A 15,614-nucleotide genomic window follows, 5' to 3' on the forward strand; every position below is an offset into this window, starting at 1 on the left:
TTGTAACAATAACAAAAAGCAAACACTGGCACCTAGGGAATCTCAACGGAGGCAAAGACTGATGAGCTTTGTTTTTCAATACTGCCTTCCCCTCTTCCTAAAGAAAAACTTCCCATGCTACCTTTTTAAGATGCTGCAAGCACTTTGAATTCAAACAGCCTGCTGAGCCTGTGCTCAAACCTATGGGAGCAGGGAGTGGCCTCAGCTCCTGCATTTCCCACACAGAACACCTCCAGATGTCATCCACAGTCGTCAGGCTGATAACCTGATGTCATGAACCAACATGGAACTGTCTTCAGGTAATCCCTCTGAAACAAAGACTCAAACTAATTTTTCAGGCTGGAGTGGAAACCTGTTTTCCTCTAAACTTTACCCCATGCACCTTTTCCCTTGCGAATTTTGTTTCATATCCTTTCGCTGTGATAAGTCATACCTGTGAATACAACTATATGCTATGTCCTGTGAGTCCTCTAAAATCATAAAATCTGGAGGTGGAAAAACTGGGTCTTGGGGATCCCTGACACACTTCCCTAGTATTCTCTAAGTGGTTTTTTTCTCCCCGCAAAATATTTTTTCTGTTTTGAAAATTTAGCATCGTGAATATCTCCTCCCCAGATTTAAAAGTATTTTATGTTTCAGATCAGTGGAATGACTGTTTTTGTCCCATCTTTGATGCATGGGAGCCTCTTCAAGTTGGCTCATAAGTCTTTTGATTTGTCCCTAATAATCTTCTACAGCCTTTTGTTTTCTGCTATGTCAAGATATTCCAGGCTCATCTACATATTTTCTACCTCAGAACTGTTTCCTTCTAATAGCAAATATTTAGAAACTTTAATCTGGGCATTAGGTTGCTCACTACTACTGAATTGATAATTGTTTCTAGCTCCCCACCCCCACTAGTAGATGAAACTAGGACTTTTTTTTTACAGGTTCATAGTGACATTTCTACTACACATTTGGGCTACAGCGTTTTTACTTAACCTCATCAATGATATAGCTACATTTTGTCTATCCCATGTCAAAAATCTAAATTCTCAACAACAAGAAACATAATTGCTGATTTGTTTTACTCCTCTGTACCTAAAACAGCTGTAGAATAATAGTGTTACCGTAACTGCCACCAATAGGAGTACTAGAAAGTTAAGGTTTTTTGTCCTTCTTTCATCTTTAGATTGTGGCTTAATAGATACAGTAAAAGTCATGTGTTTTACAGTTAATTGGAATTTATTTCTATGGGGTTATGATATTTAGCTGAGGAGATTTCCAAGCAAAGTATAGAAGATGCAGCCTGCCTTGTTGCTTATAGTAAAATGTGAAAAGAACAATAGAGGGAAGAACTATTAAAGCACAAAAAGGAATCAACATTTAATGATTTAGGAAATTTTTCAGCCTATCCAGATTGCAAAAGATGCTAAAATTAGGAGCTTCACTATTAGGAAAGGATGCTACAGAGAAAGCCAAGGGTATGACTGGACCACTTTTTTTTTTTTTTCCTTTAACTGCTGAAGAAATTAATGTGACTTGTGGATCCTCTAAACCATCTCAACAGAAACCAAGAATGGAGATGGGATTATTCAGGAAAGATGTGTGGAGGAACATCTTTTCTAATGGAGTCAGTCCCATGACATAACGCAAGAGAGCCACAGTGTTTTGAGAATGCTCTATTAGCAGAAACACTGCCGGCTTGGACTGAAAGCGACAGAGAGGGGATAAAATTAAAGAAGGTGCTTGGACTGTCAGAATTCTATAAGCAGGTAATTGGCTGGAGAAAAAGGATGACTCAAAGGATAGACTTTCCAGATAGCAGAACCAAGGGCCATAGAAGATTATTCCCAGGCCCCGAAACCTGATGGACGTTCCCTTGTTGGATTCTAAAATTGGGACTAGTAACTCCTTTCTTCCTTCCGTTTTCTCCCTTTTGGAATGGGAATGTCTATAAATTTTATTCTCTGCCTGTTGCACTATTATATTTTGGGAGCATCCTATATACACTTTTCTACATTTTGCTTTTTTCACTAATAGTGTATCCTGGAGTGCATTCTGTAGCAGTATATAGAAATATTCCTCACTTCTTTTTTTAGCTGAATAGTCTTCCTTGTGTGGATGTACCATAATTTATTCAACCTATTAATGGCACTTGGTTATTTTTAGTCTTTTGCTGTTACAAAAAGTATTGTGATGAATAACCCTGTACATACATCTTTTTATTTTTGCCACTATATCTGTACACTTGATTTTCTAGAAGAGGGACTGCTGGATTGGAGCTTAAATACAAAATTCATTTTGCTATATAAACCAAATACTATTTGATCACTAGTCACCTAAGAAATACATTTTGCATTGTGACCCAGTTTACACACACACAGGCACGTAACTAAGATGTGTCATGGTTACCTCGCTACCTACAGTCTGTTTTGTTTTAAAAATTCAGGTAGCAGTACTCAGTGACCTACTTACTAATGGGTCACGACTCAAGGTTTTAAAAACATTGGCTTGGCCCGGCATTGTGGCTCACGCCTGTAATCCTGGCACTTTGGGAGGCAGAGGCAGGCTGATCACCTGAGGTCAGGAGTTTGAGACCCGCCTGGCCAACATGGTGAAACCCCATCTCTACTAAAAATTTAAAAAATTAGCCAGGTGTGGTGGTGCGTGCCTATGATCCCAGCTACTCGGGAGGCTGAGGCCAGAGAATCGCTTGAACCTGGGAAGCAGGGGTTGCAGCGAGTCCAGAGCGCGCCACTGCACTCCAGCCTGAGTAACAGACTAAGACTACATCTCAAAAAAAAAAATTGGCTTGACCAAGGGTTGGTACACTTTTATTTGAAAGAGCCAGGTAATGTTTTAGGCTTATGGACTATTCATGGTCCCAGCTCTGCCTCTGCCATTGTAGCCTAAGAGGCATAGGCAATACATAAACAAATAGACACAGCTATGTTTCAGTAAAACTTTATCTACAGGCCGGGCGTGGTGGCTCAAGCCTGTAATCCCAGCACTTTGGGAGGCTGAGGTGGGTGGATCACGAGGTCAGTAGATCGAGACCATTCGAGACCATCCTAGCTAACACTGTAAAACCCCATCTCTACTAAAAATACAAAAAAATTAGCCGGGTGTGGTGACAGGCGCCTGTAGTCCCAGCTACTCGGGAGGCTGAGACAGAATGGCGTGAACGCGGGAGGCAGAGCTTGCAGTGAGCCGAGATCGCACCACTAACTCCAGCCTGGGCAACAGAGTGAGACTCCGCCTCAAAAAAAAAAAAAAAAAAAAAACTTTATCTACAAAACCAGGTGGCTATAGATAGGACTGTGTTTTAGGCTAATCAAGCCACACCCTCAGGGGTTGGAATGAAGTCATGTTCACCTGTAGCACTTGGATATATGGAGGAGGGGAGATGACTGAATGAAATTAGGACTCGGGAAGGAGAATGAGGGAAATGGCTGTTGAATAGGCAGCAGTCGCTATCACTTTAACTAGATAGTCTTAGTCACGACTTACATGATTAACCTCTAAATATGCAGATAACCCTAAATATGTCCCAGTGCTTTTTTTTCTTTTTTCTGGTGAGACAAAGTCTTGCTCTGTCACCCAGGCTGGAGTGCAGTGGCATGACCTTGGCTCACTGCAACCTCTGCCTCCTGGGTTCAAGCGATTCTCCTGCCTCATCCTCCTGAGTAGCTGTGATTACAGGTGTGTGCCACCACACCTGGCTGATTTTTGTATTTTTAGTAGAGACGGGGTTTCACTATGTTGGCCAGGCTGGTCTCGAACTGCTGACCTCAAGTGATCTACCTACCTCCGCCTTCCAAAGTGCTGGGGGTTACAGGTGTGAGATACCACCTCACCTGCCCGGCCTGTTTGGCAGCATTTTTCAGGGCAGATGTAGTTGATATACACATTTTTGTTTTGTTTTTGAGATGGAATCTCACTGTGTCATCCAGGCTGTAGTGCAGTGGCACAGTCTTGGCTCTCCACAGCTTCAACCTCCTGGGCCCAAGCAATCCCCCTGCCCTAGCCTCCCAAGTAGCTGAGGCTACAGGCACACACCACCACACCCAGTGAGAGAGAATGTGTGTGTGTGTGTATAAACAAGGTCTTACTATGTTGCCCAGGCTGGTCTTGAACTCCTGGCCTTAAGTAATCCTCCTGCGTTGGACTTCCAAAGTACAGAGATTACAGGCATGAGCCACCGTGCCTGGCCTCATGTACACATTCTTCAATTTATTGATTTTATTTTTTTCTGTTTTTTTGAGATGGAGTCTTGCTCTGTCCCCCAGGCTGGAGTGCCATGGCATGATCTCAGCTCACTGCAAGCTCCGCCTCCCGGGTTCACGCCATTCTCCTGCCTCAGCCTCCCGAATAGCTGGGACTGCAGGCATCCGCCACCTCGCCCGGCTAATTTTTTGTATTTTTAGTAGAGACGGGGTTTCACCTTGTTAGCCAGGATGGTCTCGATCTCCTGACCTCGTGATCTGCCCTCCTCGGCCTCCCAAAGTGCTGGGATTACAGGCGTGAGCCACTGCACCCAACCCAAATATTTTTAAGTGTCTACCTCTCTGTACTCCCAGGCAATGTGATAGGTGCTTGATAATCAAAAGTGGTTAGCACATGCTACCTTCCCTCAAGTGAGGCCATCTCACTTTCCCTGTAGTTAAGACAGAGACATGCTATTTAAAATAAATGTAATAACCATTAAGAGGTAGGACTGAACTTTTAGGAGAAAAGGTACACGTTGTATAATTATAGGTGCCAGCTTATTAAATTTTAGCTAATTTTTAGACATAAGGTTCTTTGAAACCTCTTTCCAAAGTTATTACCTAAGATATGCAGATATCTAAGATGGTACTCTGAGATCACGTGATCATAATCTTTGGTATAACTGGAGGCAAAAACAACAAAGTGGCAGTGGGGCATGAACAGAAGCCCAGTCCGTTGTCTGCACAAGAGAAAGAAGATAATAAAGAATAAAGTTAGGGCATAGAATAGACCCAGTTCTTACTATTTGAAATAGGAGCGGGGGAAGGGTTCAAGAGTCCTAAGGAAATAGTAAGGACGGGAAGTGGGAAATACAGACGCAGATCAGCAGCCGGGAGGGTTCCTCCTGGCACCGATTTCTACCCCTGCTGGTGTCTTCAGACTGAAGCGTGGCCAGGCTTCCATGCCTTGTCTGACTCCAGGCCTACTTCCACAGAGTCATGGAGCCAGGTCTTCATTTGGGAAAACGTGTGTGTGTGTGTGTGTGTCAGAGTCTCGCTCTGTCGCCCAGGCTGGAGTGCAGTGGTGTGATCTCGGCTCACTGCAACCTCTGCCTCCCAGGTTCAGGCGATTCTCCTGCCCCAGCCTCCCGAGTAGCTGGGAATACGGGTGTGCACCACCGTGCCCTGCTAATTTTTTGTATTTTTAGTAGAGACGGGGTTTTATCATACTGGCCGGTCTGGTCTCGAACTCCTGACCTTGTAATCTGCCGGCCTCAGCCTCCCAAAGTCCTGGGATTACAGGCGTGAGCCACTGCACCTGGCCCACACTTTTTTTTTTTTCTTTGAGACACTATCACCCAGGCTGTTTTTTCTGGACCAGGATGAGCTCCTTGAAACAAGTGAGTCAGGGAGAGAAGTAAAGGGGTAAAATGTAGACCAGGAAAAATGGAGTGATACACACTGGAGGAAAGGGGAAAGTCGAAAAGAATCTGTGAAAAAGGAGAATTCACAAATAGGAAAACATCCAAGATTGACTCTTCCAATTGCCTGGAGCTTCTGTTACTCTAATAATACATTGTATTAACAAGCGTCTTCTGTGTGTTCAAAATACTTTTCAGTGTGTCTCACGGCAGTTGCAGAGATCAAAGAAAGGAGCCAAGTGAAATTGGCTTGATTTCAGATATGAAAAGTAAGCAACTTGACAAGGTTCTTTAGAAAGGAAGGAATGGAGCCAACAGTAGGGACCCCAGGTCCTGAGTCAAGAGCTGCTTGTTATCAAAAGCCTGGAGTAACACCACCGAAGGCTGCTCTGCAGTGGCTTCTCTGTAAGCCACCTCCCTCCTCCCACCCTGCACTCCCTGGCAGTGGACCAGGTCATCGTAACCTCTCTTACCTAATACAGAACTCTTTTTCTTCTGTAGATTCTCTGTGGGAAAGAGATTCCTCGCTGGATCAATCGGCTTGCCTACTTCAGCTCCTGTATACCCTTTCTACAGAGTTGCCTCCCGAAGGAGTGGCTCACGCCCGCAGCCCTGCAGTCTAGTGTCAGCCAAGAGCTCCAGGATGAACTGGAGGAAGCAGAGGATGCTGCCGCATCCGCTTCCGTGGCAAGCACTGCAGCAGGCTCCAGACCCGGGCGCCACACTAAACTATAAATGTCTCCAAAGTCACACATTCAGAACTGTCTCTGGCAGTCGAATATCACTAGAGAAAAGTAAATAGAGAAGCATCCTTTGGATATTTTGTATGCAAAGATGGCTCTCCCCCAAATCCCAGTTTTTCAGCTCAGGATTATATTTGTAATCAAAAAAAAAAAAAAATCACTTGCGCAGGAGGGAGAACTTTGTAAGAAGCTGCCCTCTGTTTTTTTTTACCCACTCGTCAATCTGGATTTACTTCTTCTGTTTTATATAAGCTCTGTTAAGTTATGTTTACAGTATTTTGTATCGCTGTTTACAAATCTTGCATGGACTCCTGCCACGTGAAAGAGAAAATCTTCGTGTCTTCAAAAATTAGGCAGGTAATCTTTGTATACTTCTGACAATTGCCAGATCTATGGCATAAATAATAGGCACACAAAAAGGTACTTAAACAGTTATAGTCACCATCACCTGCTTAAGAATGGTCTTTTAGATTTGTGTTTGTTTTGTTAAAGTTGTTGGCACCAGGATGCAGAGAACCAGACTGGCCTGAGGTGAAGGAGCACACAGCCCTGAGGGCTTGGAACCCTGGGTCCAGTTCCTCTTCACACCCCCGTCCACTCTGAGTAGCTCATCTCCCCAGGTGCCCATGGAACACCTGCTTTCATCCCAAATATCCGTCCACCTAGGTGGGGTGATATGTTCTTACGTCTCTCTGACTTTGATGCCACTCATTCTATAGATGTTTTTCATTCAAGATATTCTTGGTAGTAACTGACAAATGTGTTGCACATGCATTGGGGGAGGGCTTCATTTTTATTTTAATACACATGTATTTCCTCCTTGCACAGGATTTTGATGGCGTAGAAATATCCTAAGTGGTAGCCTTCCAAGTTAGCAGTGAGTTGACATTCAACTGCTTTTAACTCTTCAGGCTACCTTTTATACTAAACCTTGAAAACTAGAATCTAAAGTCCACCCCAAAAAGGTAGTTCTTTGATATTTTATACTCTTTATGTACCATATCAGAAAGAGTATGTTGGCGTTTGTCATGGGAGTCATTTCACGTCATAATAGAATGCCTAGTCTCATTGACCAATCGTTAAAAAAATCATATTTGTGTGTCTTAAGATTCATTTTATATGTTCTCTCAAATGTATATCTCTTACGTAACATACTCTAAGAATGAAATTGTCACCACAGATAAATCCTTGTTAGCAAGGAATCTGTCTGCTCCAGTCTACTCCTAGTTTGACCCTTGGATGTAAGAACCAAGTCATTACATGTCAAATTCAATTTTTCTGCCTTAAGAATGAATGTCCTACGTCAAATATTGGATACAGTGTAAAATTATCCAAGGCAGTGACTTCAGCTTTATATATATAAAATATAGTTTTAAAGTTATTGACATTTATTTAAACTTTTAGATTGGATTGTTTGCTATTGCTCTGTGTGAGGATACATAATCTTTCAGTAAACTATATTTTTAATTTTTCCATAAGCTGATTTTGATTCATTTTATTAATGTAAGCACACCCTGTTCATAGGGAAAATAAACCTTGGGTTGTAAGCATTGGCCTGAGGACAGTGAAGCCACTTAACCTGATTTATACTTTCGACTGTTCTGTTTCCAGAGAGGAAAGCCTTTACAGATTACTCTTAGTTCTTTAGGGGGCAGAACGCTTGCTTCAAGAGGTATGACAGAAGAAAGGAATATATGAACGTAATGAGATTGTCGACTTGGTTCAGGTCTAAAATTGAGATATAGGCAAAACACTAAGGCTCCAGCAGTGACCTGTTCACTAAAAAGAGTCCTATCCCCAAAACCCAGGTTAGTACAAAGCCTTGGATACAATTTGCTTGTAATATTTTTAATAATGTGAGGAGTACAGTTTTTTTCTAATTCATTCAAGTACATATGATTGAAACCTGGGCTACTGACACACAGAGTAGCCGTTAGTTAGACACTTCTTGGTGAATATCAGCATCCCATCTGTGCTTAACCAGAATCCAGCGAGTCAGCACACAAGTGATTTTATTATTTTGTCGTATTTACTTTCATCTGCAGCATTTGGAGTTTAAAAATAATGTAAAGGGTTCTAGTAAAAATAGTGTCCTAAGGCCAATTACCATACTAACAATCAGCAGATGCAATTCTGGACATGAGACTCCTTATAATCTAATTATACCTGAGGTTGAGAAATAAATGTCTTCCTTTAGAAAATCTCATTCAAGTCAGGTTCTTCTCTACAGTTCAAAATTGAGAATGGATTTAATTAACTAGCATTTAGCCAGCTTTTTCTTGCCCTTGGAGAAAAAGAATCATTCTCAACCTGATCTCTGTTAAGAAAAATCCTATATGAACAATCTGGTCATGAATATACATATGGTACGGAGTCTCTCTGTTGTAACCAGGTGGACATACTTCTCATGGTGGGGTGGACAGTAATACATGTTAGAGGGTCAGAAGCTTCTGGTTTCTGCTGTTTGTTTTAAACACCCTTGGGGTTTTTTTTAACCCTTACAAGGGGAGCATCAGCTTTGGCAAGTGTAACTGTTGGAGTGTAGAAGGCAGTGGTGTATGATCTTAGCCTCTTCCTGATGCCTGAATCCAGCCAGCTGTTGCTCTGACCCACAGCAATAGAGCAAGTTACCCATCACCAGCATTTGTACAGAGCAGGGAATTCTGGTTTTAGTCCATTGGTAGCATTGTGTGTATGAGGAGATTCAACACCACAGACAGCTAGCTGCAGGACTCGATATCCATGGCTTCTTCCATCACAAAACGGGTAGAAACACATTCACTGCTTCAGGGTTCTAATCTGTGTGTCTCCTTATGACTCCATTTCTGTAAGATACTCTGTAACTTTGATATATGCTGTATTTTCTTTAAAAGATTTAGATTTTTGTTCAGCAAGCTAGCCATACAACCATTGAGAGCACAGCTCAGTTATTAGGCTTTCATTGTCTACTCTTTCAATACATGTACATCTTTACTGTTTGAAAGGTGTTACAGCTGTCGAAGAATCTTTATGGACCTGAAGATAATTTCTTGTGAAGTTGAACGCAAGTGTACTGTCATTCATAGTGTTTATATCAAAATACCAGGAATCTTCACTTTTGCTACCTTGATATAGCATTGGGCTATCATGTTACAACATTGAAATACATTGATTTATTAAAAAAATACTTTTATAAGAAATGTGTTATAGTGCTTTCTGACTTTCAGATTACAACTGTTGTGTATTTGTGTTGGGCGAGGTGGGGAGGTGTATTTTTAAAACCCAAGGCTCCCATGTGCTTGGCGGAACATGACAGCCAGCCCCTCCATCCTGTCTTCCTCTCACATGCACATGCACCTGGATTCACCTGCATTCCTCTCGTGCACAGATCTGCGGGCCAGTGCCTTAGCTGTCAGAGAGCGTAGCCACACCTGCTCACAGGTAGGAGTGCCAGCCCTGGCTTCTGGGAAATGGAGGCAGAAGGGCAAGCTAGAATGGACTCCTTCCCCAAAGTGCAGGGGACAGACCTGCAGAGGAATAGCCCCGACACATGCACACACACACGCTTGTCTTGAAGCAGCAAAGCAAGCAGGAGCCTGAGTGAATGAGCTGCTCATTTCCCACGGACCTGTCCTCCAATGCTTGGCACCTCCAACCTACCCCTTCCCCTTCCTCCTCCACTGACCTTTCTGCACACTGTGGAGTAATATTTTCCTCTACTAATTCAAAAATGTCTCTTGAATTAACTATTGTTAAATAAATGAATACCAGCCTTTTGTGACCCATCAATGCCTGTCCACTCTGCTAAGCAAGAATGATCTATGTACAACTTACTTGTTCTGGCCTCCAGAACAATAGGCAAAGGGGAGCTCTTCCCCCAGGCTAACACGGGCTCCTAATAGACTCTCACAAGGAGGTTAAAGATTCAAAGCTGGTAAAGCAACTTCGGGATCTTGCTTGGAGAAAGAATGCCAAGTATCTGGAGGACAGTGGTCTTCTGTTGTGTATTTTTCATTACCTGCTCCTGAAGTTCTCCTAATCACCCAGATATTGACCTTGTTCTATAATAACTTTGCAGAAGGCAGTGCTAATAAAGATTAACAGCTTCTGGCTATACTTTCCAGGAATTAAATCAGTGGCAGACAGCTACTTACGGAGTCAAAGCCCAGAGCATTGCTGAGGCCTCTCATACCTGCCCCTTGGTCATTCCTTCCTGTCAAAGCCAACAGGGGACGTAAAGAGCCTCCTCTCACCATACTCGGAGGCATTCATCCTCCTGAGTAGATGAGCCCCCCTATTCTGGAGCCCTGCCGTGATCTGGGAAGGTCCCATGCTGGTGAGGCCTGGTGTAGAATCCCCATCTTTGAGTGCCTCCCTGACACCTGACCCCTCCCTTAGGAACAGTTGCCTGGTTCTAAGCTACTGGCTACCAGACTGTTTCCTTCACACCCCAGATGTCTAGGTGATCTGTGGGATTTATACCTGGGCAGCCTTCAGGTACATCTGAAGCCCCACCCATGAGGCTGTCTTCACAGCCTTGTAAATACGTAGACTCGGGAGTCAAGTTCCCAAAGCCACTATACCAGGCTCCTCAAAGTGGAGCGGAGTGAATGAGGCCTGCATTCCTCCACTGGAAGAAGAAGATGCATTTGATAGGGAAGTGAAGAACCCATCAGACTAAGAAAAGCAATCTCGTCTACCTCGCACTCTCAGTCTACGTGGCCAGTGCATATCCACTTCAGCGGGGCTGGGATTTTCAGATCCAAAAACCAGAAGAAGATGTATGGGAGCCAGGCCACAAGACTCAGGCATAAACAAAGACTGAGGAAAACTCTCAAGCCTTCCTCTCCCTCTGCCAGGATCAGTGAGTAGGTGCCACAGAAATGCCCCCTGGCAAGCAGTTGATAATCCACAGAAGGTCACGTGGGTTTTGATGACAAAAAAAAAAAATGAAAATCTTTACCTCTGCTTTGTGCTTGGGCCCATGCTGAGTACTACACACATTATTTCATTTAATTCTCACAACAGCCAATGATACCATTCCTGCTTTGCACAAAGACAGTTGCCCAAGACCACACAGATGGCGTAGGGAAGGCCCATATTTGAACTCAGCCAGTTCTAAAGCATCTCTTCTTTCCATGCAAGCACATGCTTCTCTGAAATGACAAATCTGCCCACCCCGGGCCTACTAAATGAGAATCGGCATTTTAGCAAAATCCCCAGGTGATTCACGAGTACTCATGTGTAAGAAACACTGCTGCATTTCATAAGACCCAGTTCTGCGTGGTTCCTGGATGAGTTCATGTCGGGCAACCTGAACATGTGAGTATCTGAAGGACCCGCTAGGTGACTCCCCTCCAAAATTCAATAGAGGTGCAGTCAGACTTCCTAGATTTTTACTGGGTTTGACTCAAGCTACATAAATTATTCCAGGACTACCCGCCCCAATAAACATGAACCACGAATTTGAACCCTCTGGTGTTTCTACAGGGAGGAGTTACCCAGACGCCCCTGATCCATGCACTAAGGATTCAGAACTATTGTCCAAATGAGATCCAACCTCCTGTGAGAGACCGCCAGGGCCAGGCGCTTCAGGCGGCCATCCTGTTCACTTGAGTCATCACGGAAAGCCCAAGCCCCGCAGGCCACCCATCCCCAGACTCATCCCCAACAACTCTCTACATGCCCTTATCTGGCCAGCACCCCTGTTCATCCTTGCTGTCCCCCCTTTCCAATGTGCCCTCTGGAATTCTCAATCTGTGACAGGCAAATGACCCAGTAGACTCCATGTTTTCAAATGTTTCTTGACCTTTCTGCTTTACCCGAAGCCTGGCTGTCCCTTGAGAATCTCTCTCAATTGCTGCTTCTAAATAATTTCTCCTCTTCCCTTCAAAACCTCCAGCTCCAGTGAAACCTGTGCTAGCCAATTCTACAAGCTACTCCCCTTCATTGTCCCTCTTCTTGCTTATACTGTCTTTCTCTCCAGCATTTCCCTGTCGTCACTCTGCACGTTCACGTGGGTGATCTGTCCAATACCCTAGCCCAGTGCTTCTTAACTGGGGCTCTGTCATTTGAGGCAGGACAACTCTTTGTGCGAGGCAATCCTCCACAATATGAGCCTTATGGCATTGCTGCGCCCTCCCTGCACATTACCAGCCTTCTACCCGCTCCACAGTCTGCGACATCACGTGTCCTTGCACACGCCCCATTTCATCCCCCAGGGATCAGCAGTCCTGACCTCAGCTGAGAACCATTCAATGTCTTGATTTCATGTCAGCCATTCTTTGAAGCCTTCAACTTTTCATCACTAGTACATTCTTTTTTTTTTTTTTAAGACGGAGTCTTGCTCTGTTGCCCAGGCTGGAGTGCAATGGCATGATCTCAGCTCACTGCAACCCCTACCTCCCAGGTTCAAGCGATTCCCCTGCCTGCGCCTCCCTAGTAGCTGGGATTACAGGCACCCGCCACTATGCCCAGATAATTTTTGTATTTTTAGTAGAGACAGGGTTTTACCATGTTGGTCAGGCTGGTCTTGAACTCCTGACTTCAGATGATCCGCCGGCCTCGGCCTCCCAAAATGCTGAGATTACACGCATGAGCCACCATGCCCAGCCCATCACTAGTAACATCCTAAACCACTTCTAAAACTCTTAATTTTCAGCATCGCTAACCATGAACTTCCCAGCCCACACTAGTACCCTACATTCCAAGTCTTCGACTTACCAAGATCTCAAATCCATCAGTCCTAACATCACCTCCCTCCCATCTTCGTTTCTCTTTTCACTCAGCCTAAATTCCATGGCCAATAATTCAATCATTTCCTTCTCAGTACCCTCCAGTCCCGTGCCCCTTTCTCCATTTTAATAGCCTGGCAAACCTGTACTGTTCTGAGACCTCTCTGCATCTGAGACTGATGAGCTAAATGTTGAAGAAAAACCACACAACTAGGCTGACTGATTAGAGTTTACTGATCCTGTCCACAAACCTCACAAGGGTACATGACACCACAACACAATTTACTACAGTCCCTTGTTAGCCTACTCTCCTGCTTTCCTGGATGACACTCATAGCTTCTGTCTTCACCTCTCCCACACCTTCCCTGGACATTTCGCTGAGAACCTCACTTTACGCTTCAGTGAAAATACAGAGACAATTTAGGCAGTCTCCCAGTCTACAAGCTCACCTGAATTTGTGCCCATCTCTATAAATAAATAAATAATGCCTTGTGAAATATGTTTGCAAGAGAATGCATATGTTGGTTGGTTGGTTGGTTGATTTATTTATTTATTTAAGAGGGAGTCTCACTCTGCCACCCAGTCTGGAGTGCAATGGTGCAATCTTGGCTCACTGCAACCTCCGCCCCATGGGTTCAAGCAATTCTCCTGCCTCAGCCTCCCAGGTAGCTGGGATTACAGGCGCGTGTTACCACACCCAGCTAATTTCATATTTTTAGTAGAGCAGGGTTTCACCATATTGGCCAACCTGGTCTCGAACTCCTGACCTCAGGTGATCCGCCTGCCTCAGCCTCCCAAAGCGCTGGGATTACAGGAACGGGCCACCGTGCCCAGTCAGTGTATGTACAACTTAAAAAGTGATAAAATGAACACCTCCCTGAACAACCATTCGGCATAAAAAATAGAGTATTAGCAACACATGCAGGCTTCCCCAACCGCTTCCTCTTCCCCCACTGGAAGGCTAACCACAATCCTAGTTTTTTGTAATCGTTCCTTTGTGCCTACATGTGCATCCCTGGACAATACTATATGATTTGGTTTTGCCTATTTTGAACTTTATAGAAATGGAATCATACATTTCCGTTTTTTAAATTTTTACATTATTTTTATAATCCATGCATATTATATGTATAGTTGTAGTGCATTCATTTTCACTGCTGTACAGGTTTTTGTTTGTTTGTTTTGAGGCAGAGTTTCACTCTCGTTGCCCAGGCTGGAGTGTAGTGGCACGACCTCAGCTCACTGCAACCTCCGCCTCCCAGGTTCAAGTGATTCTCCCATCTCAGCCTCCTGAGTAGCTGGGATTATAGGTGCACGCTACCACACCTGGCTAATTTCTTTTAGTAGAGATGGGGTTTCACCATGTTGGTCAGGCTGGTCCTGAACTCCTGAACTCAGGTACTCCATCTGCCTCAGCCTCCCAAAAAGTGCTGGGATTACAGGTGTGAGCCACCGCGCCCAGTCTGTATAGTATTCTGTTGGATAAATACACCACAGTTTTATGTATACATTCTACCGCTAACAGATATTTGGACTATTGCCAGTTTTTATTGCTATTATGACCAGTGCTCCTATGAACATTATCATGCATAGCTCCTGCTGCAGATGTAATGATTTCTCTAGACAGAGGATGGGTAGATTGTAAGGAAAGTGCATGTTTAATTTTATTAAAGCAGGAAAGAAGATCTTACACTTTTATTAAATGAAGTCTTACTCAGCCCTCTCTCCATCTTCTAACCAAACAGCTCCACAAGCTAGTTATTCTTTTCTAATGTCATATAATGAAATTCTAGAGCCTGGCCTTAAAAATGTTTTTTTATAATTAACTAAAAGAGTCAAAGAGATCAAAACTGGTGCCCAACTCCCACGCAGCCACTGGGAAAGATAATACTCAGCATCACAAAAGTAGTTCAAAGAATCTGATTAATTTGGTTAAGAACTTCCAAACAACACTGTCTTGTTCCATGAAGAGTGGATATGTATGTGAATATTCATCACTATTTCCAGCTCTGTTTGAGCAATAGAGTCTTGTTAGACTCCTACAACTCTAGGAAATAAATTAAATAGATAAATAAAAATATTTGTGCAAATAACCACCATGCAAAAATAACCTCCAAAAGTAACCTCTGCCTGCTTGTCTTGATAATTTGCTGTCTTGGTTATAATGTTTTACATGACATCTTCATATTCCTAAAAGTTATACGTACTTGAAAGACAGATCAGGCCAGGCGCGGTGGCTTACGCCTGTAATCCCAGCACTTTGGAGGCTGAGGAGGATGGATCATGAGGTCAGGAGTTTGAGACCAGCCTGGCCAACATAGTGAAACCCTGTCTCTAACAAAAAATACAAAAAGAAAGTTAGTTGGGCATGGTAGCGCACACCTGTAGTCCCAGCTACTCAAGAGGCTGAAGCTGGAGAATCGCCTGAACCCACAAGGCGGAGGTTGCAGTGAGCCGAGATCACGCCACTGTACTCCAGCCTGGGCAATAGAGTGAGACTCCATCAAAAGAGAGAGAGAGAGAAAGAAAGAGAGAGAGAGAGAGAGA

The 15,614-nt window shown here is 43.8% G+C and overlaps 1 protein-coding gene across 3 annotated transcripts in view; it reads left to right on the top strand.

Moving 5' to 3' along the window:
* The window catches only part of DESI2 (desumoylating isopeptidase 2), a 71,223-nt gene extending 61,690 nt beyond the window's left edge, over positions 1–9,533 (top strand). For all 3 annotated transcript variants that reach the window (XM_011955722.1, XM_011955721.1, XM_011955723.1), the window contains one exon: positions 6,113–9,533. In XM_011955722.1, coding sequence (XP_011811112.1) covers positions 6,113–6,346 — 234 coding nt within the window. In that variant the 3' untranslated portion in view covers positions 6,347–9,533. The remainder of the gene's footprint in view (positions 1–6,112) is intronic.
* Positions 9,534–15,614: the final 6,081 nt, after the last annotated feature.

This window comes from Colobus angolensis, unplaced genomic scaffold, assembly GCF_000951035.1.
Source record: "Colobus angolensis palliatus isolate OR3802 unplaced genomic scaffold, Cang.pa_1.0 Scaffold40, whole genome shotgun sequence".
In the NCBI taxonomy this organism is placed as follows: Eukaryota; Metazoa; Chordata; class Mammalia; order Primates; family Cercopithecidae; genus Colobus; species Colobus angolensis.